General features: G+C 44.5%; 2 protein-coding genes across 3 annotated transcripts; one reads left to right on the top strand and one right to left on the bottom strand.

Moving 5' to 3' along the window:
* The first annotated feature begins 2225 nt into the window (after positions 1-2225).
* LOC139387181 (fizzy/cell division cycle 20 related 1b) lies at positions 2226-9444 on the top strand. The gene is made up of 13 exons (XM_071133244.1): positions 2226-2502; positions 2872-3046; positions 3285-3386; positions 3556-3747; positions 3860-3942; positions 4600-4783; positions 5051-5116; positions 6418-6520; positions 7155-7336; positions 7632-7865; positions 8154-8258; positions 8583-8675; positions 8788-9444. The coding sequence occupies exons 2-13, from the start codon at positions 2972-2974 to the stop codon at positions 8827-8829; spliced, it is 1461 nt and encodes a 486-aa protein (XP_070989345.1). The 5' UTR covers positions 2226-2502; positions 2872-2971; the 3' UTR covers positions 8830-9444.
* Positions 9443-27424, bottom strand: LOC139387179 (importin-13-like). 2 transcript variants are annotated; one of them, XM_071133236.1, is made up of 22 exons: positions 27111-27424; positions 26339-26464; positions 25502-26175; positions 25213-25353; positions 24875-25016; positions 24495-24661; positions 24126-24246; positions 16854-17001; positions 16510-16691; positions 16335-16361; positions 16059-16193; positions 15690-15821; positions 15443-15523; positions 15070-15207; positions 14760-14856; positions 12998-13050; positions 12609-12675; positions 12456-12514; positions 11145-11249; positions 10911-11000; positions 10378-10559; positions 9443-10168 (listed from the first exon to the last, which is right to left on the bottom strand). In XM_071133236.1, the coding sequence occupies exons 1-22, from the start codon at positions 27183-27185 to the stop codon at positions 10069-10071; spliced, it is 3042 nt and encodes a 1013-aa protein (XP_070989337.1). In that variant the 5' UTR covers positions 27186-27424; the 3' UTR covers positions 9443-10068. The 2 variants fall into 2 exon arrangements, with proteins under 2 accessions (XP_070989337.1, XP_070989338.1); XM_071133237.1 differs by lacking the exon at positions 11145-11249.
* Between the last annotated feature and the right edge of the window lie 432 nt (positions 27425-27856).

The raw sequence follows: 27856 nt of genomic DNA, 5'->3' as shown, positions 1-27856 counted from the left end.
CATGAGTGTTGATTAAGGCAGCCCCGCCCCCGTACCTCTCTGATTCAGAAGGTTTAAATGCTGACGACACATTTCAGTTGAAGGCATTCAGTTGTACAACTGACTCGGTATCCCTTCCCTTTTTTCACATTTTGTTACTTTACTGCCTTATTCTAAAATTGATACAATTATTTTTTTCCTCATCCATCTACACACAATACCGCATAATGGCAAAGTGAAAACAGGTTTTTAGACATTTTTGTAAATGTATTAAAAATAAAAAACAAATACCTTATTTACTTAAGTATTCAGACCCTTTGCTATGAGACTCGCAATTGAGCTCAGGTACATCCTGTTTCCATTGATCATCCTTGATCAATGGAAACATCCTTCAAGTTGTTTCTACAACTTGATTGAAGTCCAGCTGTGGTAAATTCAACTGATTGGACACAATTTGGAAAGGCATAGACCTATCTATGTAAGATCCCAGAGTTGACAGTGCATGTCAGAGCAAACACAGTGGCCTCCATCATTCTTAAATGGAGTAAGTTTGGAACCACCAAGCCTCTTCCTAGAGTTGGCTGCCTGGCCAAAAAGAGCAATCGGGGGAGAAGGGTCTTGGTCAGGGAGGTGACCAAGAACCCAATGGTCACTCTGATAAAGGACCCCTAAAGGACTGTCAGACCATGAGAAACAACATTGTCTGGTCTGATGGAATCAAGATTGAACTCTTTGGCCTGAATGCCAAGCATCCCGTCTGGAGGAAACCTGGCACCATCCCTACGGGGAAGCATGGTGGTGGCAGCATCATGCTGTGGGGATGTTTTTCAGCGGCAGGGACTGGGAGACTACTTAGGATTGAGGGAAAGGTGAATGGAGCAAAGTACAGAGAGATCCTTGATGAAAACCTGCTCCAGAGTGCTCAGAACCTCAGACTGGGGTGAAGGTTCACCTTCCAACAGGACAACGACCCTAAGCACACAGCCAAGACAACGCATGAGTGGCTTCAGGACAAGTCTCTGAATGTTCTTGAGTGGCTAAGCTAGAGCCAGGACTTGAACCTGATCGAACATCTCTGGAGAGACCTGAAAATAGCTGTGCAGCGACGCTACCCATCCATCCTGACAGACCATGAGTAGATCTGCAGAGAAGAATGGGAGAAACTTCCCATATACTAATGATCATGATGAGGATGATTATGATACGGTCCTGCTGTATTTGGTGTGAAGGGTACTGTGGTGGTGTTCCTCCTCTGTATTGGCTGATCAGAATGAATGGAAGATGCCAGACAGCTTCGAACCTGAAAACGTCCTGGTGGCTGATGGTAAGTTTGTGCGGAAGGAGGCTTTCATGCCCTTTGCTGCAGGTACTTATACATTAACCCTTCTTCTGGACTAAAAACCACACTCAATGGAGAGTCTCTATTGAAAGTGTGTTTTAGTTCAGCAATATGTCTTAATAATATGCGTCCAGGAAAGAGTCAGGCACTGAAAGATACATGCATGTTGCTGATACAATTGCACACATAGACCTGGGCCTCATAGACACAATCCATTGGATACAGCAGCACGTTTTGTATGCAGATTGGAGTTTTCCTTATTCCATCTCATTCCAACCAATCATATTAATTCCAACCAATCACCCTAAGCAGAGCTGCCCTCAGAACAAGATGGAATAAGAAAAACTGAACTTGTTTTTGTGTGTTACTCTAGGGAAGAGGGTGTGTCGAGGGAACAACTGGCCCGGATGGAGCTCTTCCTCTTCTTCACCACCCTGCTCCAGAAGTTCAACATCTCCTCCCCAGAGGGAGTGGAGTCCAGTCTGAACACAGAGGGTGGGGGCACTAATGCACCGCTTCCTTTCTAAATCTGTGCATGCACTTGTTGAGCCTCCTCTTGCTTATGCAATAAAGCTGCCTAAAACCCTGAGGGAATGTGCCCCCAACCTATGGGAATTTGAAAAACTACAAATACATTTACACCAAACTGAAATCCTTGACTATGATGAAGGTTAAATAAAATAAATCAGGAGAAAGAAGGGGGTGTCAGGATGAGGATATGTTGGTTTAGTGAAATCATTATGATGGTTTACTTTTTGCAATAGACTACCACACTTTAAATATTTTGTGTGCATTCCCATGTTTTTCTTTTCATGAACAATTTTTCATAACCTACCTCAATGCTCATAACATACGCCACGTGTCGCTGTTGAGCTCTGCGTCTATTGCAGTCCAGCTGATCGTCGCCATCTTGATTCAGACATAAACAACACCCAAGAGTTGCGATCTTTATAGCTCAGTCACAGATAGACCAATGCAAGGTTTAGTTATAAAAATCGATGACTCAGTGGTTGCGATGGCGATTTAATGGTGTTGGTATCTTCAGGACAAAAATCAGCAATTTTCCTTGTCATTGGGAAAACGTCAACAAACTCGTGGGCGATTGAGGCATTTTAAAGGCTATGGGTGGTCTGTCCAGAAATAAACATGGCGATACGTCTGCTTTTTACTTGCGCTAACCAGTAGTAAGAAAGACCTTTCTTTTATTGTGTCGTCAGCTGATTATTGCTGCTAGCAGCCAGAGTTTGTTTGTAGGGGGGTGATACCATGACAACGGTGTGATTGACATCAGCACACATTTTTTGCAGAGTTCTTGCACAGCGACGATATTTATTTTACCCTGAAACGTCACCATAGTTATTCTCTAATTTACCAGTCGAAATGTGGCTAGTAATCTGGCTTTCTTGCAGGAGCTAACTAGTCAATCAGTGCAGCTTCCTGGTGTGCAGTCAGGGCAGCTTTCCTTGCTACTTTTCATTTGTGTCAGTAGTGTGGTTGACCACTAACCAGGATAACTGTCTTACACCTCTACTCTGACATTTTATTTCCTTCAGGGATGGGAGGCCAGTGACGTGTAGGGGGGAGGGGGAGGGGAGGGGAGGGGGGGGGGGGGGGACTGGACAGAGTTGCTGGTAGTGGTGGTGCTCTTGTAAAATGGACCAGGAATATGAGAGAAGGCTGCTGAAGCAAATCAACCATCAGAACCTACCAGAGGGCCAGCTGGCTAAGGTGAGTAAGGCGATCAGCTGTATCTCTGGTATTAAAAACAGAACTGCCGGCAAGAGGATTGGGGAGAGAACAGAAACAGATGTGTTTGAATAGATACTAACAAGTAATCCATTTTGAACCAATCTGGACGGTTGTCATGTCATGTATGGAGAGTGAAAAGCTTTGTGTAGTAGTGCATTCAACCAAATGTTTTGCCTATTGCACATGTTGACACGGTTTGTTTGTCTAACCATTTCAGTCTGGAGGTGCGACCTGCAGTCCTCTCAGTGTCAAATCTGGGGACCGATTCATTCCTACCCGTGTTGGAAGCAACTGGTGTATCAACTTCCACTATGCCAACGTAAGCAACACACCTTTCCTCCAATCGTGTACCACAAATGATATACTGTCTCAGCCACCGTCTCTCTCACGTACTCATTGATATGTCTGTTTTGCACACATGTGCATTGGTTTTCACAACTTTGGCAATATCATTTTCAACCCCTTATTTACTTGCTCATTCTCCATAGGAGAACTGTCAATCTCCCAACCAGAACCACAGGTCGAAGGATGCTGGGTCAGACACGGGGAAAGACACTGTGGCATATGCTGCCCTGCTGAGGAACGAGTTGCTGGGGGCGGGGATAGAGAGCGTTCCAGACCTCCACACTGAGGACCGCCGCCACACCGTCTTCTCCCAGGACACACACAGCCTCTTCAGGGTGAGAGACGGACAGAGAGAGAAACCCCCGAGCCCCAGCACAAAACCGCCGATATACAGCGAGGCAAACTATCCTCACAATTAACATTCTGATTTGAATTATTCCTCCATAGTACACAGTCCACACTAAGAGAGTGCCTTTTGACAGTGGCAATGAAGTCTCGCCATACTCGCTCTCCCCACTCAGCAACAAGAGGTACTGATGAGTCCACTCTATGGACTAGTGACAACCACTGGCCTTAAAGGGACAGTGGTTGTCACTAGTCCATAGAGTGGACTCAGCATTTTCACATATGGTGGTGCTGAAGATGATGAATATGAAGTTGATATTTTTTTAAATGTCCCTTTAAAGCAAGAATCTGCATTTGGTGAAACAGCACAACTGTTGGCCCCAGACCCTTTGTTATTGTTTTGTTGATGAAACCGAGGAGAGGAGTGTCCGGCAGCGTGGACGTTGTAAAAAATAACTCTGTATATATTTTCTGCTGTTCTATCCCACGTGCAACAATCTACGAGTTGGGGGGTAACTTCTTTGTTCTTTGTTGTTGCAATATCCCAAACGGACATGGAAGTTTCACCAAATACAGATTCTAGCCTTAACTGGCTTTAAGTGTGATGTTGGGTTTTCTATCCATTCACTATACAGGCACAGTTACTGTATGTTACATCCATCCACTATACAGTTACTGTATGTTACATCCATCCACTACACAGTTACTGTATGTTACATCCATCCACTATACATGTCTGCTAAAGCAAAAATACAATACACACCAATATTTTTATAAACTTCCATAGCATATGGACCTCTATCGCTGGAACTTACCCCTCCCTCACTCCCATGTTTGTGTAGTCACAAGCTCCTTCGTTCCCCTCGGAAGCCAGCCCGTAAGATCTCCAAGATCCCCTTCAAAGTGCTCGACGCCCCTGAGCTGCAGGATGACTTCTACCTCAACCTGGTAGACTGGTCCGCTGGCAACCTGCTGTCTGTGGGCCTGGGGGCCTGTGTGTACCTGTGGAGTGCCTGCACCAGCCAGGTGAGAGTGGGGGAGGGGCCAGGTGAGAGTGAGGGAGGGGCCAGGTGAGAGTGAGGGAGGGGCCAGGTGAGAGTGAGGGAGGGGCCACGGGAGAGTGAGGAAGGGGCCAGGGGAGAGTGCGGGAGGGGCCAGGGGAGAGTGAGGAAGGGGCCAGGGGAGAGTGAGGAAGGGGCCAGGGGAGAGTGCGGGAGGGGCCAGGGGAGACTGGAGAAGAGGACACAAACCTCTATTATTGCTTATTTTCTATCCATGTATTTAACCCTGAAGGTGACAAGACTGTGTGACCTGTCAATGGATGGGGACTCTGTGACATCAGTGTGTTGGAATGAAAGGGTGAGTTTACAGCCCTGCTCAATATCTGTGATCATTCTGTTGATAAATACTTTTATGAGGAAAACAACTGGGACATTTAGTGTTCATAAAGGAAGACTGACACCCTTAACAAGACATGTTAGGAGGTGAGGGCCCTCGGAGTGTGGTGTCAGGAAAATAACCTCACACTCAACGTCAACAAAACTAAGGAGATGATTGTGGACTTCAGGAAACAGCAGAGGGAACACCCCCCTATCCACATCGATGGAACAGTAGTGGAGAGGGTAGCAAGTTTTAAGTTCCTCGGCATACACATCACAGACAAACTGAATTGGTCCACTCACACAGACAGCATTGTGAAGAAGGCGCAGCAGCGCCTCTTCAACCTCAGGAGGCTGAAGAAATTCGGCTTGTCACCAAAAGCACTCACAAACTTCTACAGATGCACAATCGAGAGCATCCTGGCGGGCTGTATCACCGCCTGGTACGGCAACTGCTCCGCCCTCAACCGTAAGGCTCTCCAGAGGGTAGTGAGGTCTGCACAACGCATCACCGGGGGCAAACTACCTGCCCTCCAGGACACCTACACCACCCGATGTCACAGGAAGGCCATAAAGATCATCAATGACATCAACCACCCGAGCCACTGCCTGTTCACCCCGCTATCATCCAGAAGGCGAGGTCAGTACAGGTGCATCAAAGCTGGGACCGAGAGACTGAAAAACAGCTTCTATCTCAAGGCTATCAGACTGTTAAACAGCCACCACTAACATTGAGTGGCTGCTGCCAACACACTGACACTGACTCAACTCCAGCCACTTTAATAATGGGAATTGATGGGAAATGATGTAAATATATCACTAGCCACTTTAAACAATGCTACCTTATATAATGTTACTTACCCTACATTATTCATCTCATATGCATACGTATATACTGTACTCTATATCATCGACTGTATCCTTATGTAATACATGTATCACTAGCCACTTTAACTATGCCACTTTGTTTACATACTCATCTCATATGTACATACTGTACTCGATACAATCTACTGTATCTGCCTATGCTGCTCTGTACCATCACTCATTCATATATCCTTATGTACATATTCTTTATCCCCTCACACTGTGTACAAGACAGTAGTTTTGGAATTGTTAGTTAGATTACTTGTTGGTTATTACTGCATTGTCGGAACTAGAAGCACAAGCATTTCGCTACACTCGCATTAACATCTGCTAACCATGTGTATGTGACAAATAAAATTTGATTTGATTTATCATCTAGTCACTCACTGCCCTGGGTTGTGTCCATCCTCTCAGGGGAGCCTCGTTGCTGTGGGAACCCATAAGGGCTATGTTCAGATCTGGGACGCAGCTGGAGGGAGAAAGCTGACCAGTCTGGAAGGCCACTCGGCTCGTGTCGGTCAGTGATGCATGTCGTTTTAGGTGTCGGTTTGATATGTTTTTGTATCCGTGTGTATATGTGTGTGACAAGATCTATTCTTTGAGAGGACTTCGTTTTTACAGTCTGATATCCGTACTTGCGTAAATAGAAGGATGATTAGGTATGTTTTATAGAATGTTTTATAGTACTACAAAAATGAAGTACGCTTTAAATGCCAGGATGTCATACTCCTTTAGATTTTCATTGAGTACCGTATGAATTTGTTGCATGTTATGGAGGAAGAGAATAGTATTTTCAATACCCATGTGTGTTTGACAACAGTTGATTAACAGCTGATAGTCATATAGGGGACACTGTACCAAAATTAACGAATGACGCAGAATTGCACGTTAGATGACATTCTCTGTATTGGTAAGCCTGGTATGTTAATTGTTTTTCTTACTGCATACATTCTTACTAAACCGTACGTTCTAATTAGTATGTAGTACAATTAGTACACAGTATGTAGTTTTAGTAAGTAGTAGGCAAGACAGATTCTGGACACGGCCTGTCTATTGGATAAAAAATAAATAAAACATATAATTGCTTAGGGAATACCAGATGGAATGGGTCTGTAACATGGAGAATGTACTCTCTCTGTCCCACTCTCCAGGAGCACTGGCGTGGAATGGAGAACAGCTGTCTTCAGGCAGCAGGGACCGTGTGATCCTCCAGAGGGATGTCCGCACCCCTCCGTCCGCTGAGAGGAGGCTCCAGGGCCACAGGCAGGAGGTGTGTGGCCTCAAGTGGTCCCCCGACCACCAGCACCTGGCCTCTGGGGGCAACGACAACAAGGTGAGCAGGACCACTTCAGGGTCATATTCACATCACTGGCTCCTGTTCAGTAGGGAGAAACTTAGTGAGACAGCGGGGAGGTACTACATGATTTTCTCCAATAATACAACACAGATGTTGGTTTTCAAACAGTTTCAGACAATCTCTCAACACTGTGAATCTACCCCCCCCACTCCCCTTTGCGTTCAGTTCATCTAGACTTGTCGCAACATTTACAATACTGAACGGGATCCGTAACTCTACTTCAAAACATTTTAACATTTGTGATTCTGAACACACCCTCCCTTATCCTCAGCTGCTGGTGTGGAACAGCTCCAGCCTGCTCCCGATGCAGCAGTACAGTGACCACCTGGCTGCAGTGAAGGCCATCGCCTGGTCACCCCACCAGCATGGGCTGCTGGTGTCTGGAGGAGGAACGGCCGACCGCTGTCTACGCTTCTGGAACACCTTGACAGGCCAGCCCCTGCAGAGCACTGACACAGGCTCCCAGGTCTGCAACCTGGCCTGGTCGAAGCACGCCAATGAGCTGGTGAGGCACTACTTACTTAATACCTGCTCCCGAAGCATCAGCTTTACTGCGTATCCGGTCCTAAGTTATTTTCTTTCATCACAGAGTAGAATTATGTAGTCATATGTCGCACATCACTTTTCATGGAACACTAGGCTGAAATAAATATTTTAATAGTGAAGTAAGGATTGCACACTCAATTGCTCCAACAAATACTTGTATTAGTGACAGTGTTTTGATCGTAAAGGATATTAGTCAGGTCGGTGTTCATAAGTAGAGAATGGGTGTACACTCTATCATGTGTTTCAGGTGAGCACCCATGGCTACTCTCAGAACCAGATCCTGGTGTGGAAGTACCCGTCTCTGAACCAGGTGGCCAAGCTGACGGGACACTCCTACAGAGTTCTCTACCTGGTGAGACTGGTGGAGGGGAGTAGTTGGGTGTCTGTAATGTTGAATAACACAGCAAATCATCACCACCACCACCAATTTGCCGCCTTCCTCAGTATGACATATGTAGAAAGTAGGGTTGCAAAATTCCTGGGACTTTCATTAAATTCCCTGGTTTTCCTGAAATCCTGGTTGGATGATTCTCAGAATAAGCAGGAAATCTGGAACCCTCCAACCAGGATATCTGTAAAACCAGGGAATTTTTGACAGTTCCTAGAATTTTGCAACCCTAGTAGAAAGTACAACCTCAAACTCGATATTCAACTATTTCTGTTCCCTCTCCTCAAGGCTGTGTCACCAGACGGAGAGGCCATTGTGACGGGGGCGGGAGACGAGACTCTGCGTTTCTGGAATGTTTTCAGTAAGACACGCTGCACCAAGGTTAGTGAACAAAACCCATCTTGTCATTGTTCTTTTTCATTTGGCCAGTCACAGGTTTGCTGCTTGATTATGTCAAATAAAGAACTTCCTTGTTGTTGTGTTCTTCCTTCAGGAGTCCAAGTCAGTGTTGAATCTCTTTACCAGGATACGATAGTGAAATGGGAGGAGGACTAAAGTAGAGGGGATCGGGGAGACATCACCTTGAACCCCTCATAAACCCCCCTTTACCACTCCACTGTAACTCAGTGCACCACAGCACCAAGCATCACTACGAACAAACTCCTCACTTATCAATTCCACCTTTTTTACAGAGGACAGCTCCAACCACCACCAGCCTGCGAGCAGCTGTCCCACTAAAGTGATGTCATTGATTAAAAACGAACACAGCCTTCGAGTGAGGGGCTGGTTGTCTCTGTACAATGTCTGTCTTATATTTCTGTCGTGGATGTCCTGAGATGTTTTAGAATTATCATTAGGGCCAGCAGTTATTATTTTTTTATCTGACCATGTGACCTGACCAGGGCCTGGAGTTTCTACTGGTCAGGTCACATGTTCAGGAAAAAAGTCATGTCTTTAGACATATACCTCCACTAATATAATATCTAAAATAGTTGAATATATCAAGTCCTCTCATCACGGTGTATCGTTTCTCAGCCTTTCCTACATAACAGAGAGAGAGGCCTGGGGGACTTTCTATATTTTAATAATATGTATCTGAACTACCATTGAATCCAACAGAATGTCATGATAATAAATGAGTACACCAATAGAGTCAGCCTGCCCGAGCAGCTGCAGACTCAGATCTGTTTATTATTCTTTCTAAACATCCCTACAACTTTCTTAAAACATCCTTATAACACAATCTTAACATGATCATGACATGCTTATAACATGATCATAACTCAGATCCCACTAAATACCTGGGTGAAAATTGGCTTTAAAAAATATATATTGGATAGTATCACCCTTCAAAACAGTTGTTGGTTTGTATCACGCACATCACCCACCATGACCCAATGTTGTCACTGCTCTCTTTGGGCCGGATTAGAGTTTTCTTCCCTCTGTTCTGCCTACGCCATAGAGTCCAGAGCAGGATATAACTTGATCAGACAAACAACTGTTAATAACTTTTCTGAAGAAACCATGATGCCTTTCTTCACATGGCCATAACAACAGTAACATCCCATGACATTAACACAGGGACAGTTTTACCTTGGAACTTCAACCCCCCACAGAATACACACTACTGCAGCCATGTGAGTGCACCGCCTGCATAAAGTTGATACAATTCACACAAAGTCCTTGTCGGGGGACTCCAATCCTCTGGGTTTCCCTGAACAGGTCTTGGGTCTCAGGAGGTCTTGGTTCAGACAAGGCGAGTACTGCAGCCACACTAGTAATCTGCTGAGTAGCCAGTAGTGCCCTGCATACCTCGACACAACAGCGAGAACTCCTTCACGATCTCCTTAACACGCCGCTTGTTTGTCTGTTCCCTGGGAAAAATAGGGTGAATGAGATAGATTTGTCTGAATAGATCAGAAAAGGGTTCAAACAGGTACATAGCTGTTTGCGCATCTTGAAGGACTGCTACATAATGATATTGTTCCAGAGATAAATTCATCTGTCACGGTGAGATCGGAAGGTGTGTGACTATAAAGAACCTGAAACGCCAAATGAGTGTATGAATGGATGTGTAGGCTACCTGAGGAGTTGCTGGCTGAAGGTGTCCTTCTGCTCCATGGAGACCTGGGCAGAGGGGAACCCTGGGACATGTAGTCCTTCCTTCAACCACTGGGCCAGCAGCACAGGGCAATGTCTGTTCAGACAGAAAAGCACCTCAGAGAAGTGCTCTGTCAGACAGCAGAGAGACTGACTTCCAACAATCTGGTGATGACACAGAGGGAGAGAAAGTTGTAACAAGAAGCCCAAGGGTGAGCACTGACTGAAACATAATTATACCCATTCATTGGCCACTATTGTGCTTAGAGCAGTGGTTCCCAACCTATTTCAGTTACTGTACTACCAACTGAATTTGACTGCCCGGTGTACCACCCTCATTTTACCGTTAAGCCTATGGTCTCATGAGTCTTCTCAAGTACCCCTTGTGGATAGTCCAAGTACAGGAATCCCTGGTTGGGAACCACTGGTCTGGAGGACTGAGTCACTGACTGCAGTCTTGTCCTACTCGTGAGGGTATTTCTTTCCCACACACTAACAGAGATACCAGTTGGTTACCTCCAGGACGGTGTGGACGAGAAGCTTCCCATCCCTCTGTAGCACAAGACCAATAGGAGGGATGTCTCCACAATGACAGACCAACTCCATCTGATGGGGAGGTACGGAGGAAGGATGTATGGAACAGCCACATTATGACAGGAGGGGTGCAGAATAAACAGGAGTTATGCAGGGATGCAAAATAGTCACCTTTTGGGGATATTCGCCTTTTTTAATAAAAAATAGGTGACCTACGTGCTTTGTATAAATCTGAGAACAGTTTGGGAGGGGGCTTTGGATCACTACTGGTTGTAGGACGAGGCTCAACCAATCGTTCACATAACAGAATGCAGCACGCGACTGAAGAGAGAAAAGACAACCAATGTGCTAGTTACATCATCAGCCTGCGCTCTGGAAAGACAGCGGGCGAGTGGAAATTATGGAGGTACATTTACCTCCATATGAATGGCAGTTTGCTCGTCCCCTGAATGATAACGAAGAGGTAGGTGAGAAGCCTGATCACGGAAACGGGGTGAGAAGGTGATGAAGCTATTTCATGAGCTATAACCGAAAAACTACTGGCATTTGGAAAGTGTGGTGGAACAAGTATTGTTAGCATTAAGTATCTTGCTAGCTGGATGGAATTCTCCGTTAGCTAGCCAGATACATTTTGAGCAACATTAGCCAACTTAACTGATAAAAGAATTGAGTTTATGGTGTGAAATTAGCTGGCTAATAGTCAGACAGCTAACGTTACAACATCAGATGAGCTAACATTAATAACCTAACCAATTCGCTGTAGTATTAAATGGTATACGACTCCTTGGTGTTCTTCAAGTTATAACGCGTTAGTTGCTTACTGGACCCAGGCAATCTGTGTGAAATGTTAACTAGCTAATGAACTATCTGTGAACTGATGTTTTCCCTCTAAAGTATGTGGTTCATTTTTCAAATGAGATAATTAGGTGAATAATTTAAAAATATATATTTAACATTTGTTTAACTAGGCAAGTCAGTTAAGAACAAATTCTTATTTACAATGATGTAGCCTTGTGCACTTGATCGATGTTTATAGTGGCCACTATAATAGAGCAAAAATAGAATGCCTGTTTGTCTCATTCTATTTCTACTATGAGGTGTTTTTTTCCCAAGTGCAATATTTATGTGTGTGGTCACAAGCATTCTATTATAAAGGCTTTCATGGCTAACTGCAATATTAGTGTATTGTTTTTTTTCTCAAGACTTGAGTGTCATTTGCAGTAAAGTCTAGGCAACAAATAACATTGGATTTCTTTCTTTACATTTTTTAGAGTTAGGTTCACATTAACCACTTTTTATTTTACACACAGAGACTGGTCATGTAGATCATATTATTTGTTGTTTAATTAGTTAAAACCTGCATTTCTCCCTAGCAGGGATTTTTTTCATGTTTCAGTGAAAAAAAAAGTGTAACCTTTTTGGGCCCTCAGCAGTGTGCACCCCTGGTTATGACTTCCAGTCATGAGTTAGTACAAGAGGTAAAGTTACTTGTGAAGTGATTGGTAATGTGTCATCATCTTAACTTACAAAGAACATACAGGCTGACTTCGCTGTAGGCGTCTCCGGGAACTTGAGTGACAGGACCCCTGAAAAAGAGTTGGTGCAGAACCAGTTGTATACACCTGCCACATTACAGTGCACTTGGAAATACAGTGTGGGTTACATGGCAAAGTCTCTCACCGCAGTAGAATAGAGCCTTTACATCTTGATGGTCAGACAGGTAGAGGTCAGGCTTCCTTTTGAGGGCCTATGGAGTCAACAACACACACATAAGCCCCCTTTTTACCTGGTTGTAACATGCGTCCTTTGTCCTGATCTTGTCCACATTCTGATTGTGTCCACATTATTTGACAGGTGTAGATGATTGAAATATGCATTGTGATCTGATTGTGATCATATACACCTGTCAAAAACGTGGGTTCAATCGGAATGTGGACTAGATCAGGACAAAGGACACATGTTAGAGCCAGGTATAAATGATGCTAAAGATACACACACATAGATACACAAATATTTATCCAGAATGTAATCTCTGAGACAGAGAAGCGGACTATAAAAATAAGACAGACCTGGGCATGGAGTTGCATGAATGACTCAACAATATCAGGATGTTCCCTTGGGCCTGAAAAATTGATGGAATAGAGAACACACAAAAAGATGTCAAATAGGAAATACATTTGAAGTCAGAATATTACATACACCTTAGCAAAATACATACATTTTTAATATATTTTTTTACAATTACTGACATTTAAACTTAGTAAGAATTCCCTGTCTTAGGTCAATTAGGATCACCACTTTATTTTAAGAATGTGAAATGTCAGAATAATAGTAGAGATAATTATTTAATTCAGCTTTTATTTCTTTCATCACATTCCCATTCGGTCAGAAGTTTACATACACTCAATTAGTATTTGGTAGCATTGCCTTTAAATTGCTTAACTTTGGTCAAACGTTTCGAGTAGCCTTCCACAGGTTTCCCACAATAAGTTGAGTGAATTTTGACCCATTCCTCCTGACAGAGCTGGTGTAACTGAGTTAGATTTGTAGGCCTCCTTGCTCGCACACGCTGGGATTGAGGTCAGGGTTTTGTGATGGCCACTCCAATGCCTTGACTTTGTTGTCCTTAAGCCATTTTGCCACAACTTTGGAAGTATGCTTGGGGTCATTGTCCATTTGGAAGACCCATTTGCAACCAAGCTTTAACTTCCTGACTGATGTCTTGAGATGTTGCTTCAATATATCCACATAATTTTCCACCTCATGATGCCATCTATTTTGTGAAGTGCACCAGTCCATCCTACAGCAAAGCACCCCCACAACATGATGCTGCCACGGCCGTGCTTCACGGTTGGGATGGTTTTCTTCGGCTTGCAAGCCTCCCCCTTTTTCCTCCAAACATAACGAGGGTCTTTATGGCCAAACAGTTATATTTTTGTTTCATCAGACCAGAGGACATTTCTCCAAAAAGTACAATCTTTGTCCCCATGTGCAGTTGAAAACCGTAGTCTGGCTTTTTTATGGCGGTTTTGGAGCAGTTGCTTCTTCTTTGCTGAGTGGCCTTTCAGGTTATGTTGATATAGGACTCGTTTTACTGTGGATATAGATATTTTTGTACCGGTTTCCTCCAGCATCTTCACAAGGTCCTTTGCTGTTGTTCTGGGATTGATTTGCACTTTTCACACCAAAGTACATTCATCTCTAGGAGACAGAATGCGTCTCCTTCCTAAGCGGTATGTTGGCTGCGTGGTCCCACGGTGTTTATACGTGCGTACTATTGTTTGTACAGATGAACGTGGTACCTTCAGGCGTTTGGAAATTGCTCCCAAGGATGAACCAGACTTGTGGAGGTCTACAATTTTTTTTCTGAGGTCTTGGCTGATTTCTTTTGATTTTCCCATGATGTCAAGCAAAGAGGCACTGAGTTTGAAGGTCGGCCTTGAAATACATCCACAGGTACACCTCTAATTGACTCAAATTATGTCAGTTAACCTATCAGAAGCTTCTAAAGCCATGACATAATTTTCTGCAATTTTCCAAGCTTTTTAAAGGCAACTTAGTGTATGTAAACTTCTGACCCACTGGAATTGTGATACAGTGAATTATAAGTAAAATAATCTGTCTGTAAACAATTGTTGGAAAAATGACTTGTGTCATGCACAAAGTAGATGTCCTAACCAACTTGCCAAAACTATAGTTTGTTAACAAGAAATTTGTGGAGTGGTTGAAAAACTAGTTTTAATGAATCCAACCTAAGTGTATGTAAACTTTCGACTTCAACTGTACTTGGAAGATGATGTGAGAATCAAATCTCAATTTACTTTCTCTTACCTTGCTGGAAGATAGAGAGGGTGGTGGATGTGACCAGCTCAATAAGGGCCTGGATGGGGCTGAAATGATCTTTCTCACCTGCAAATATGTGGACCATCTAGAATGAAAGAGATCCAGTAATTCATAGAAATCATTGTGGGCACATTTAAAAAGTGTAAGGCAAGCTATCAGTGACTATATCCATTCAGCTATTGTTTTATATGGGGTCTTTTCAATGAAATGTAGTAAATTATTCTGAGTTGAAATGGGATTCACCCCGACCCTGTGGAGCATTGAATCTGATTTGGATGGTTGGTCTGTTTCGGCCCACCTGGCGTGTGAGGTCGAGAGCAGAGGCTTGTGGGAAGGCGCTGTAGATCTGTCCCAGCATCTCACTGAGCTGTTGTACCATGGGAGCAAAGTCATTGAGGAGGGTCTTTACGGACCTCTCAAACACCCCACACACTGCCTACGGAAGAAGACATGCTGTGAGAGACTGGGAATCTAGCCTGTAATCCAATCTGAATATCACTTCGTTTCACTAGTGCTTCAGAAGTTAAACAATCGTGAAATGGAGCAATATTCACTTCGGATTCCAGGCTAATGAAGAACAGTATGACTATGTACAGTACATATTCAGATAGACATACAGACCCATTTAAATGTTTCAACATTCTCATGTACATATAGAATATATTACTTACCTCCACCACTTCTGAGTCACTGAGCCACTTGCTGAGGATGGTCTGGATCAATGTGAAGACCTGCTGTAAGACCACCACCACCTAACAGACAAAGTAAACAGGATGACAGTAGTTATGGGTGGTGAGAGAGGTTCTGAGACAGAGAGGGCGAAAGAGAGAGGCAGGGAATGAGAGAAGGTGGGAGAGTGTAGAAAGATAGAGAGAAGGCAAAATAAATTGAGGAAGACAGAGTTGGGAGGAGACTCACTGGGTTGGGCCTGGCCTGAGCTGGGGTGGTGCCCTCTGACCCCTCGTCCTGCCTGCTGATGTCCAGCGTAGTGAACAGACTGGACAGCATACCCAGGATGTGGATGATAGACAGCTTGGCAGTGGGGCTGGGCTACACAAAGGGAGAGGGATATGGTTAGATCCAGAAAAACTGAATACAGAGATACATTGGGAGCAAAGGTTATAGTAAGAGTGGGTGGGAGGATAAAACAGGCAGGAAAGAGACACACAGTATGGAACCTATTTACATGGTATTTTACTGTATTGTAAGTCTGTGCTCAACACATCTATCTTTTAGGTGGTTGCATAGACCAAGTGCACTGTATAAGCATCATTTCCTTGTTCTTACCTCCTGGTGTGCCAGGGTGTCTAGCCTCTGGATGTGGGGGGTGAGGAGGGTGGTCAGGCTGCCCAGGATCTCCTCCATTGGCAAGGCAGAGAGTAGGAAGCCCAGGCCCTGCATCAGCCACATGCACTGGCTGCTCTGCGCACACACATGGATTCACAAATATAGTTTTAAATTCCATCCCTATATTTACAGAAAATAAACAGCAACAGCAACAATATCTGCAGCAACAGTCTAAAACGTGATCATTTTTTTCAAAGACCAAGAATTTATACTGACCTTGTGGATATCTTTGACCAGTACGTCCTGTGAAAGGAAGAGAATGCTTTACGTGAGTGTAAAAAAAGAACCAAAGCAACATTGAATGACAGCACAGTTACCACGCACCATATTTTGAGCTACAGTACACTGCATCTATCACCACATGCTTTGTGAATCTTATTGTCACAGAGACCTGTGACACGGTCATGATGTCATGGATGTAAGGGGTGAGGTCGTGACGACACTCTCTGCAAATTCTCTTCAGAGTGGACACGCTGGACACGGACAGCTCAGCCTTCACCAAGCCCTGGAGCACCATTGGTAATACATTGCCTAACATCATCGGATGGTCCGCCAGCCACTCCGCTAGAGAACCTAGACAGCGAGAGAAAGGGGGTGGGATATAAAGGAAAGAGACAGATAGAGAAAGGGAGAAAGACAGGAAAGAAGATTGTAGGGAAAAGAGGGAGGGCCAGAACAAACAGAAAGGTAGCAAAGAAAACTATAATACAATTGGATTAAGATGTTGGCTAGCACCTATAGTGTACATGACGGTGTCAGCTAGCTGAATGTTGCTTATACTGATCCGTGGGATCAGACCGATGAGGCCTGGGATGACATCAGAGTAGTTGACGTCTATGGTCTCTGCTATAGCCTGGAAGCCAAAGAGAAGGGCCTCAGTGTCCTGGAAAAATACAAAAGAAAAATAGAAAACATGTCCCAGAAAGAGGAAGCTAGAGAGTGAGATTTGTATTTATTATGGATCCTCATTAGCTGCTGCCAAAGCAGAAGCTACTCTTCCTGGGGTCCAGCAAAATTAAGGCAATACATACATTACAATACATTCACAACACACTGTGTGCCCTCAGGCCCCTACTACACCACTACCACATATCTACAGTACTAAATCCATGGGTATGTATAGTGCACGTATGTTATTGTGTGTGTGTATGCATGTGTCTGTGCCAATATTTGTATTGCTTCACAGTCCCAGATGTTCCATAAGGTGTTTTTTTATCTGTATTTTAAATCTAATTTTACTTTTACTGCTTGCGTCAGTTACTTGATGTGGAATAGAGTTCCATGTAGTCATGGCTCTATGTAAACTCAGCAAAAATAGAAACGTCTCTGTCTTTCAAAGATAATTCGTAAAAATCCAAATAACTTCACAGATCTTCATTGTAAAGGCTTTAAACACTGTTTCCCATGCTTGTTCAATGGACCATAACCAATTAATGAACATGCACCTGTGGAACGGTCGTTAACTTCTTGGTGATTGGGGGCAGTATTGAGTAGCTTGGATGAATAAGGTGCCCAGAGTAAACTGCCTGCTACTCAGCCATAAAAAGCTAGAATATGGGGCCTCCCGGGTGGCGCAGTGGTTAAGGGCGCTGTACTGCAGCGCCAGCTGTGCCACCAGAGACCCTGGGTTCGAGCCCAGGCTCTGTCGTAACCGGCCACGACTGGGAGGTCCGTGGGGCGACGCACAATTGGCCTAGCGTTGTCCGGGTTAGGGAGGGCTTGGCCGGTAGGGATATGCTTGTCTCATCGCACACCATCGACTCCTGTGGTGGGCCGGGTGCAGTGCGCGCTAACCAAGGTTGCCAGGTGCTCCGACACATTGGTGCTGCTAGTTGACGGGTTGGATGCACGCTGTGTTAAGAAGCAGTGCGGCTTGGTTGGGTTGTTTATCGGAGGATGCATGACTTTCAACCTTCGTCTCTCCCGAGTTTGAGGCTTCTACTGTGAAGTGGGGCTGAATGAGTCAGGTGTCTGGCAGAGAGGCACGAGCTCGTGACGTGCGGTCATGTGACGTGCGCTCACGTTGCTTTTCTACAGAAAGAAATTCTCCGGTTGGAACATTATTGAAACTTGTTAAAAACAAGTTGCGGTTTTGTCTCACCAGGGTTGATGGCGTTTATCGTTGAAGGAATGAGCGTTACACCGAGGCCTGTACTCTGGAGCAGGATTGATTTGGAGGTGGAGGGCTCATCATGGTCTGGGGCAGTCAAATCAAAATCAAAAATCAAATCAAATTTATTTATATAGCCTATAGCTGATATCTCAAAGTGCTGTACAGAAACCCAGCCTAAAACCCCAAACAGCAAGCAATGCAGGTGTAGAAGCACGGTGGCTAGGAAAAACTCCCTAGAAAGGCCAAAACCTAGGAAGAAACCTAGAGAGGCTATGTGGGGTGGCCAGTCCTCTTCTGGCTGTGCCGGGTGGAGATTATAACAGAACATGGCCAAGATGTTCAAATGTTCATAAATGACCAGCATGGTCGAATAATAATAAGGCAGAACAGTTGAAACTGGAGCAGCAGCACGGTCAGGTGGACTGGGGACAGCAAGGAGGCAGTGTGTCACAGCATCATCGAACTGAGCTTGTTGTCATTGCCGGCAATCTCAACGCTGTGCATTACAGGGAAGACATCCCCCTCCCTCATGTGGTACCCTTCCTGCAGGCTCATCCTTACATGAACCTCCAGCATGACAATGCCACCAGCCATACTGCTCGTTCTGTACATGATTTCCTGCAAGACAGGAATGTCAGTGTTCTGCCATGGCCAGCGAAGAGCCCGGATCTCAATCCCATTGAGCACGTCTGGGACCTGTTGGATCGGTGAGGGCTAGGGCCATTCCCCCCAGAAATGTCAGGGAACTTGCAGGTGCCTTGGTGGAAGAGTGGGGTAACATCTCACATCAAGAACTGGCAAATCTGGTGCAGTCCATGAGGAGGAGATGCACTGCAGTACTTAATGCAGCTGGTGGCCACACCGGATACTGACTGTTATTTTTTATTTTGACCCCCTTTTGTTCAGGGACACATTATTCCATGTATGTTAGTCACATGTCTGTGGAACTTGTTCAGTTTATGTCTCAGTTGTTGAGTCTTGTTATGGTCATACAAATATTTACGTTAAACCTGTTGAGTGTAGAGGGCAGTATTTTGATGTTTGGATGAAATACGTACCCAAATTAAACTGCCTATTTCTCAGGCCCAGAATCTAGAATATGCATATAATTGTTAGATTAGGATAGAAAACACTCTAAAGTTTCCAAAACTGTCAGAATATTGTCTGTGAGTATAACAGAACTGATATTGCAGGCGAAAACCTGAGGAAAATCCAACCCGGAAGTGCTGTTTTTCCTGAAAGCTCTCTGTTCCATTGCCTGCCTTCGCTCCATTTAAAGGGTTATCAACCAGATTAATTTTCCTATGGCTACCCCATGGTGTGAACAGTCTTTAGACATAGTTTCAGGCTTTTATTTGGAAAAATGAGCGAGAAAAATCACATTGTGTCAGTTGATGGCTGGGTGCCAGCAGCGTTTTGCATGTGCAACAGCTTGGAGCAGACATTTCTCTCTCTCTCCTATTGAAGAAGCTACAGTCCCGGTTGATATATAATCGATTATATATTGTAAAAACAACCTGAGGATTGATTATAGAAAACGTTTTACGTGTTTTACGAACTTTACGGATACTATTTGGAATTTTCGTCTGCGATGTCGTACCCGCTCGAGCCTGTGGATTTCTGAACATAACGCGCCAACCAAATGGAGGTCTTTTTTAAATTTTTTTATTTTTTAAATCTTTTTAAACATTTTTACCCCTTTTTCTCCCCAATTTCGTGGTATCCAATTGTTGTAGTAGCTACTATCTTGCCTCATCGCTACAACTCCCGTACGGGCTCGGGAGAGATGAAGGTTGAAAGTCATGCGTCCTCCGATACACAACCCAACCAAGCCGCACTGCTTCTTAACACAGCACGCATCCAACCCGGAAGCCAGCCGCACCAATGCGCCGGAGGAAACACCGTGCACCTGGCCACCTTGGTTAGCGCACACTGCGCCCAGCCCGCCACAGGAGTCGCTGGTGCGCGATGAGACAAGGACACCCCTACCGACCAAGCCCTCCCTAACCCGGGCGACGCTAAGCCAATTGTGCGTCGCCCCACGGACCTCCCGGTCGCGGCCGGTTACGACAGAGCCTGGGCGCGAACCCAGGGACTCTGATGGCACAGCTGGCGCTGCAAATGGAGGTATTTTGGATATAAAATCATCTTTATGGAACAAAAGGAACATTTATTGTGTAACTGGGAGTCTCCTGAGTGCAAACATCTGAAGATCATTAAAGGTAAGCGATTTAATTTATTGTTTTTCTGACTTTCGTGACCAATCTACTTGGCTGCTAGCTGTTTGTAATATTTTGTCTACTGAGAGAGATGGCCTTACATAAACGCCTGGTATGCTTTCGCCAAAAAGCTTTATTGACATCTGACATGCCAGGTGGATTAACAACAAGCTAAGCTGTGTTTTGCTATATTGCACTTGTGATTTCATGAACATTTAATATTTTTAGTAATTTAATTTGAATTTGGCGCTCTGCAATTCAGCGGATGTTGACGAAAATGATCCCGCTAACGGGATGGGTGCATCAAGAAGTTAAGTTTGCTGTTTGCTCTAAATAAACGCAGTTGACAGTGAGAGGACGTTTCTATTTTTGCTGGGTTTATTACTATGTGCCTCCCATTGTCTGTTCTGGACTTGGGGACTGTGAAGAGACCTCTTGTGGAATGTTTTGTGGGGTATGTATGGGTGTCGAGCTGTGTGCCAGTAGTTTAGACAGACAGCTCGGTGTATTGAACATGCATCTCATAAATAAAAGTAGTGATAAAGTAAATCTCTCCTCCACTTTCAGACAGAAGAGATTGACATGCTTATTATTAATAGTAGCTCTCATCCAGCTCTCATCCATAGTGTACATCCACGGGGCAGCACTGAGCCAATTGCAATTTTCCGAAGTACTTTTTTGTGGCACCTGACCACACGACTGAACAGTAGTCAAGGTGCGACAAAACTAGGGCATGTAGGACCTGCCTTGTTGTTAGTGTTGTTAAGAAGGCAGAGCAACACTTTATTATAGACAGACTTCTCCTCATCTTAGCTTGTACTGTATGAATATGGTTTGACCATTTACAATCTAGGGTTACTCCAAGCAGTTTAGTCATCTCAACTTGCTCAATTTCCACATTATCTATTACAAGATTTAGTTGAGGTTTAGGGTTTTGTGAGTGTTTTGTTCCAAATACAATGCTTTTAGTTTAAAAAATATTTAGGGCGAACTTATTCCTTGCCACCCATTCTGAAACTAACTGCAGCTCTTTGTTGAGTGTTGCAGTAATTTTAGTCGCTGTAGTAGCTGACGTGCATAGTGTTGAGTCATCCGCATACATAGACACTCTGGCTTTACTCAAAGTCAGTGGCATGTTGTTAGTAAAAATTGAAAAAGCAAGAGGCCTAAACCGCTACCCTGGGGAATTCCTGATTCTAACTGGATTATATTCGAGAGGCTTCCATTAAAGAACACCTTCTGTGTTATGTTAGACAAGTAACTCTTTATCCACATTATAGCAGAGGGTGTAAAGCCATAACACATACATTTTTCCAGCAGCAGACCATGATCGATAATGTCAAAAGCTGCACTGAAGTCTAACAAGACAGCCCCCACAATAATTTTATCATCAATTTCTCTCAGCCAATCAGCCGTCATTTGTGTAAGTGCTGTGCTCGTTGAGTGTCATTCCCTATATGCATGCTGAAATTCTGTTATCCATTTGTTTACTGTGAAATAGCATTTTATCTGGTCAAACACAATTCTTTCCAGAAGTATACTAAGGGTTGGTAACAGGCTGATTGGTCGGCTATTTGAGCCAGTAAAGGGGGCTTTACTATTCTTGGGTAGCGGAATGACTTTAGCTTCCCTCCAGGCCTGAGGGTACACGCTCTCTAGTAGTCTTAAATTGAAGATGTGTCAAATAGGAGTGGCAATATCTTCTGCTATTATCCTCAGTCATTTTCCATCCAGCTTTGTGATGAATGAGCCATCTGATTCAATGAGTGAAGGAGCCGAGTTGGAATTAGGAGCCGAGTTGGCCCCAAAGCTATTTACTATCATTCTTTATATAATTTATATTTGTTTCATAGTGTAGTTTCTTTTTATTTAGTTTAGTCACATGATTTCTTAATTTGCAGTACGTTTGCCAATCAGTTGGGCATTGCCATCAATTCCTCCAAGGGGATTTTTTACAGTCTTTTACAGTAATTTTCTTAGTGGGTGCGTGCTTATTAGTAACTGGAATAAGTCGTTTCATAAATGTGTCAAGTGCAGCGTCTGGTTGCTCCTCATTACACACCACAGACCAGCAAATATTCTTTACATCATCAACATATGAATCACTACAAAACTTTGTGTATGACCTCTTATATATTAGGCCCAGCCTTTGGAACTTTGGTTTTCCTAGATATGGCTGCTATATTGTGATCACTGCATACTATGGATCTGGATACTGCTTTAAAGCAAATATCTGTAGCATTAGTAAATATGTGATCAATACATGATGATTTGATGATTTAATTCCTGTGCTGTTTGTAACTACCCTGCTAGGTTGACTGACAACCTGATCCAGGTTGCAGGCACTGGTTACAGTTTGAAGTTTTTTCCTGAGAGGGTAGCTTGATGAGATAGAGTCACACAGGAAGAAACATGACAAAATAGCTTTGGGATGTATACATACACTATCGTTCAAATGTTTGGGGTCACTTAGAAATGTCCTTGTTTTTGTCCATTAAAATAACATCAAATTGATCAGAAATACAGTGTAGACATTGTTAATGTTCTAAATGACTATTGTAGCTGGAAACTGCAGATTTTTTATGGAATATCTACATAGGTGTACAGAGGCCCATTATCAGCAAACATCACTCCTGTGTTCCAATGGCACGTTGTGTTAGCTAATCCAAGTTTATCATTTTAAAAGACTAATTGATCATTAGAAAACCCTCAGTCTCAACGTCAACAGTGAAGAGGCGACTCCGGGATGCTGGCCTTCTAGGTAGAGTTCCTGTCCAGTGTCCAGTGTTCTTTCGCCCATCTTAATCTTTTCTTTTATTGGCCAATCTGAGATATGGCGTTTTCTTTGCAACTCTGCCTAGAAGGCCAGCATTCCGCAGTCACCTCTTCACTGTTGACGTTGAGACTGGTGTTTTGCGGGTACTATTTAATGAAGCTGCCAGTTGAGGACTTGTGAGGCATCTGTTTCTCAAACTAGACACTCTAATGTACTTGTCCTCTTGCTCAGTTGTGCACCGGGGCCTCCCACTCCTCTTTCTATTCTGGTTAGAGACAGTTTGCTCTGATCTGTGAAGGGAGTAGTGCACAGCGTTGTACGAGATCTTCAGTTTCTTGGCAATTCCTCGCATGGAATAGCCTTCATTTTTCAGAACAAGAATAGACTGACGAGTTACAGAAGAAAGTTATTTGTTTCTGGCCATTTTGAGCCTGTAATCAAACCCACAAATGCTCCAGATACACAACTAGTCTAAAGAAGGCCAGTTTGATTGCTTCTTTAATCAGAACAACAGTTTTCAGCTGTCCTAACATAATTGCAAAAGGGTTTTCTAATAATCAATTAGCCTTTTAAAATGATAAACTTGGATTAGCTAACACAACATGCCATTGGAACACAGGAGTGATAGTTGCTGATAATGGGCCTCTGTACGTCTATGTATATATTCCATTCAAAATCAGCTGTTTCCAGCTACAATAGTCATTTACAACATTACCAATGTCTACACTGTATTTCTGATCAATTTGATGTTATTTTAATGGATATTTTTGTTGTTGCTTTTCTTTCAAAAACAAGGACATTTCTAAGTGACCCCAAACCTTTGAACGGTAGTGTATGTCTTTGTATGTGTGACCCGTTGTGTGATCACTGTATTTATGTAAATTGGTGGTTGAACTGACCTGCCATGCTGTCGGTCTCTCCGTGTCCATCAGCAGTCGGCCCAGTCTATCATAGAGGTTACTGAGAAGCTCCGCCCCCAGGATCTCGTACACATACATCAGAGTGTCTGATATGTCGACTCTACCACACAAAACACACATGCAGTATAATCACAATGTTCCCTGGGCACTCTGCTCTATTCAAAATGAAATACTTTGGTAAAAACATTCAACAGATCTGTCGACTAGAAACTAGTGTTAGATAAAGCATAACATACATCGTACAACAAAATCTTGGGTCAAATAATGTAAAATCTCAAGTAAAAATCAAAGAGCTTCTCCAAGGACTACAACTCCCATCCCTTCTGTAGAAGTAGACTTCCTGTTTACCTGTAGATCCTGAACTGCTCCTTGTCATCTGAGGACCAGGAAGTATAGTCCTGCTCTGAGGGGAAGTGGGCCTTGTGGAGCAGAACGTCCACCAGCTGGAAGTAGACTGGTCTGTAGACCTGCAGGTAAACTACCTGCTTGTCCTCCTCAAATGACAGGATGTCATCCTGGAACCACAGGAAGTATACATCAGAAAGTGACCATGCTACAATGTACAGATGAGGTACTTCCTCTCCAGCACTGTAGGTTTTACCACTAACCCTAACCCAAACCATTCACCAATACCTGCAGAGTGTACCAAAAGGTGAAGGAGCTGGTGGTCTTGTTTACTGGATAGTGTCCAGGATTAGGGTGTAGGGGTTAGGGTGTAGGGTACATACCTGCAGAGTGTACCAGAAGGTGAGTGTGAGGGAGCTGGTGGTCTCGTTGACTGGGTAGTGCCCGGGGATGCCAGTACAGAACAGGATCATGTTGACTAGGGCCAGGTATCCCTGCCAGTGTTCCACCTGTTCCAGAAGAGTCCTGTTCCACAAAGTCACACCCAAGGAGATGAGATGAAACAGGTCCATAATGAGCCAAGAAAACTGGTTATCACTTAATACTAACACCACAGATGGTTCATAGATGTTCAACTAAGTATCAGCAAACTTTAGTTAGATAGTTAGCAAACTAACTATCTAGTAACATAGCCCAAGCCCTAACCTAAAGGTATGTGTACCTGGAGTGTGTTTCCCCCAGAGCGACAGCGATGCGACAGATGCCATGGGAGGTCTCCATGTCTCCGTCCCTCGCTGCGGCTTTCAGCTGGTCATGGAGACCCAGCACCAGGGGCATCAAGTTCACCAGAGCATCAGTGTATCTGAACACACGCACACACACACACAGACACACACAAATGTATGCTGAGTCAATACAATGCGTCTCAACACAACTCATTATCAAAGTGCTCTATGTGTGTGTGTGTGTGTTTGTCTGCCTGTCTGTCAATGTGTGTGTGTCTATCTCACCTCTGGCAGTCAGGTTGGGATATAGAGCTGACAATGGTCTCCACGGCAGTGTCAAACAGCTCTGGGTCTGACAGAGCAGCAAAACAGTCCTGCAGCAGCCCCTCGCTCTCCCCATGCAGAGGAACATCCAGTCCCACCCAGCTAGACAAGCACCGTAGGGCCCGCTCCTTCACCTGGCTGTTGCCCTCCTGTCTCTGGAGCAGCTGGCGCAGCAGGGGACATACCGCCGTCCACTCCCCAGCCAGGACCTCTCTCAGCTGGGCACGACGAACCTGGGGCAGCCGGCAACTCTGGAATTCTTCTGGCAGCACGGTGAGGAGCTCCAGCAGGGCCAGGCAGTGTGCGTGGGCGTTCACTTCCTCCTCTGCCCCACCTCCTCCACCAACCCCAGCCCCACCCTGACTTCCGCCCTGATCCCCAGCCTTCTCTGGCTGGTAGACCCTGACCATGTCAGCCACAGCCTGGGGCCAACCCTGGGGCATGGTGTGGAGGGCCAGGGAGGCCAGGGCCACACACAGCCTGGTCAGCACCATCTTTGGCCCAGAGGAGAAGTGGGAGATGTGGGAAAGGAGCTGCATCCTCAGTGTCTGGTGTTGGTCTGTGGGGAGGTCAGCCCAGTGACAGGAGATCTTGGTGTGAAGGGTGCTGGCGCCAAAGAACTGGATCTCAGGAAGCTGTTTTGACAATGGTGTAATAGTAAAACAAGAATACAGCGTTCTACAGGGTTATTATGAGTGTCGTCATGGAGTGAAATACAAGCAGGAAAGGAATGATTACTACACAACAGAGTCTGTAGAAAGTACAGGGGAGTTTGTAGGATGGGGCTGTGGAGCGGACCTTGTCTGGGCTGAGCAGAGGCCAGCAGAACTGCCAGGCCTGACGGGAGGTCTGGGCCTGAGTCAGCCACTTCTGGGCCACATTCTTATGCTCCATGTCCGGGTCATAGTACAGTTGCTGGAGGGCCTAGAGGAGGGAGGAGAGGACATTTCCAATTCAATTCATTTAATTTACAATAGGGAGAGAAATTAAAAAGTGACCGGAGTCCTTATCATACAATGTGTCCTTGAAGGCATGACTGCCACTGATAAGAAATGTAAGAGGGGAGCCTCCAAAGCACACAGGATGGCCAACTCTGCATGAGTGAGTGCTGTTGCTAATGGCAACTAATCCCAAGCACATGGTGGTGGTTATAATTAGCACAGTATGTTTGTAATTGATATCATATTACAACAGCCCCCTTCCCTCTATGTCCCATTGAACTAGTTTACTCCATATGAACTGCCCATTGTGAAATATTAATTCAAAAGCTATTCTGTAGCCTATTTGTTAAAGGTCAAAATTCCATTGTAATTAGTCTGCATTTTTTCAACTGTCAACCAATAGGCCTACATCTGTGTAGCCTATTTGGGCTATTTAGTAAATAATATGGAGGCCTAATAAATATCATTGTCACAACGCATAAAACCACAATGCTGATGAGATATTTAGAAAGACTTGACTGAGATGAACAAATTGCTTTCAGACTTAATGAGAGTTGTCATTGTTGGTAGCCTACTGCATAAAAAGAAACCACTTCTCTGTCGCGCACTGTATGAGTTTGACAACTTACTTTTTCGACGTTTTCCACCGTTAATTCTAAGGACACGAATTCGGGGCTCTGCACGGAGCTGTCAGGGGGCTCCATCCCGTAGATGACAAGCTTTATAATGGGAACACTTCTTTTAATGTCCGCTCTTAGATTTTTGCGCTTGCTGCCTGCGATCCTGGGCTTTAATAAGTCTCCCACTATCAGACAGTGCTGTTGATGAACAGAGGCGGCCCCTGGCAGAAGGCCAGCCTGCTACTTGTTAAAAGTTAGTTGTCGTTAACGGATTCAGCATTCATTGTCCTTTTGTGACTGACACCTGTGCTGACCGTAGTGCTGACCACAAACCAGAGGTCTAGCAACGTATGACAGGAGCCTATTGAAACACTGACCTCTGTTGGCAGATTAGGCTAATTCGGGAAATGTTTAAGAGGGAAATGTTGGTCTTTATAGTTTTCTCATAAGCATAAGAACATAGCGAATCTTTAAAACAGATCCATAACTCTACCTGTGTAGGGCCTATCAGTATTTCTGATAAAGGAATGCCTAGAAATGCTTGTTTTAATCAGGGAGCAATGAGGAGCGCACGAAGCATGCAGTGACAGCTGGTTGAGGTGCAGCGTACCCCCCTTTAATGGGAAGGGCGGTCGCGGGCTAGCAATGGAAGTGAGCCCGTGACAGTGACACATTCATAACACTCTGTGGGCCTTTAACATCGACTGACATCGTCCTGACGGAGCTGGGAAGAGACTCACTTTGTGTGTTGCGCT

Source organism: Oncorhynchus clarkii, chromosome 28, assembly GCF_045791955.1.
Source record: "Oncorhynchus clarkii lewisi isolate Uvic-CL-2024 chromosome 28, UVic_Ocla_1.0, whole genome shotgun sequence".
In the NCBI taxonomy this organism is placed as follows: domain Eukaryota; kingdom Metazoa; phylum Chordata; class Actinopteri; order Salmoniformes; family Salmonidae; genus Oncorhynchus; species Oncorhynchus clarkii.
The sequence above is the reverse complement of the archived record's forward strand: the minus strand, read 5'-3'. Positions and strand labels throughout refer to the sequence as shown.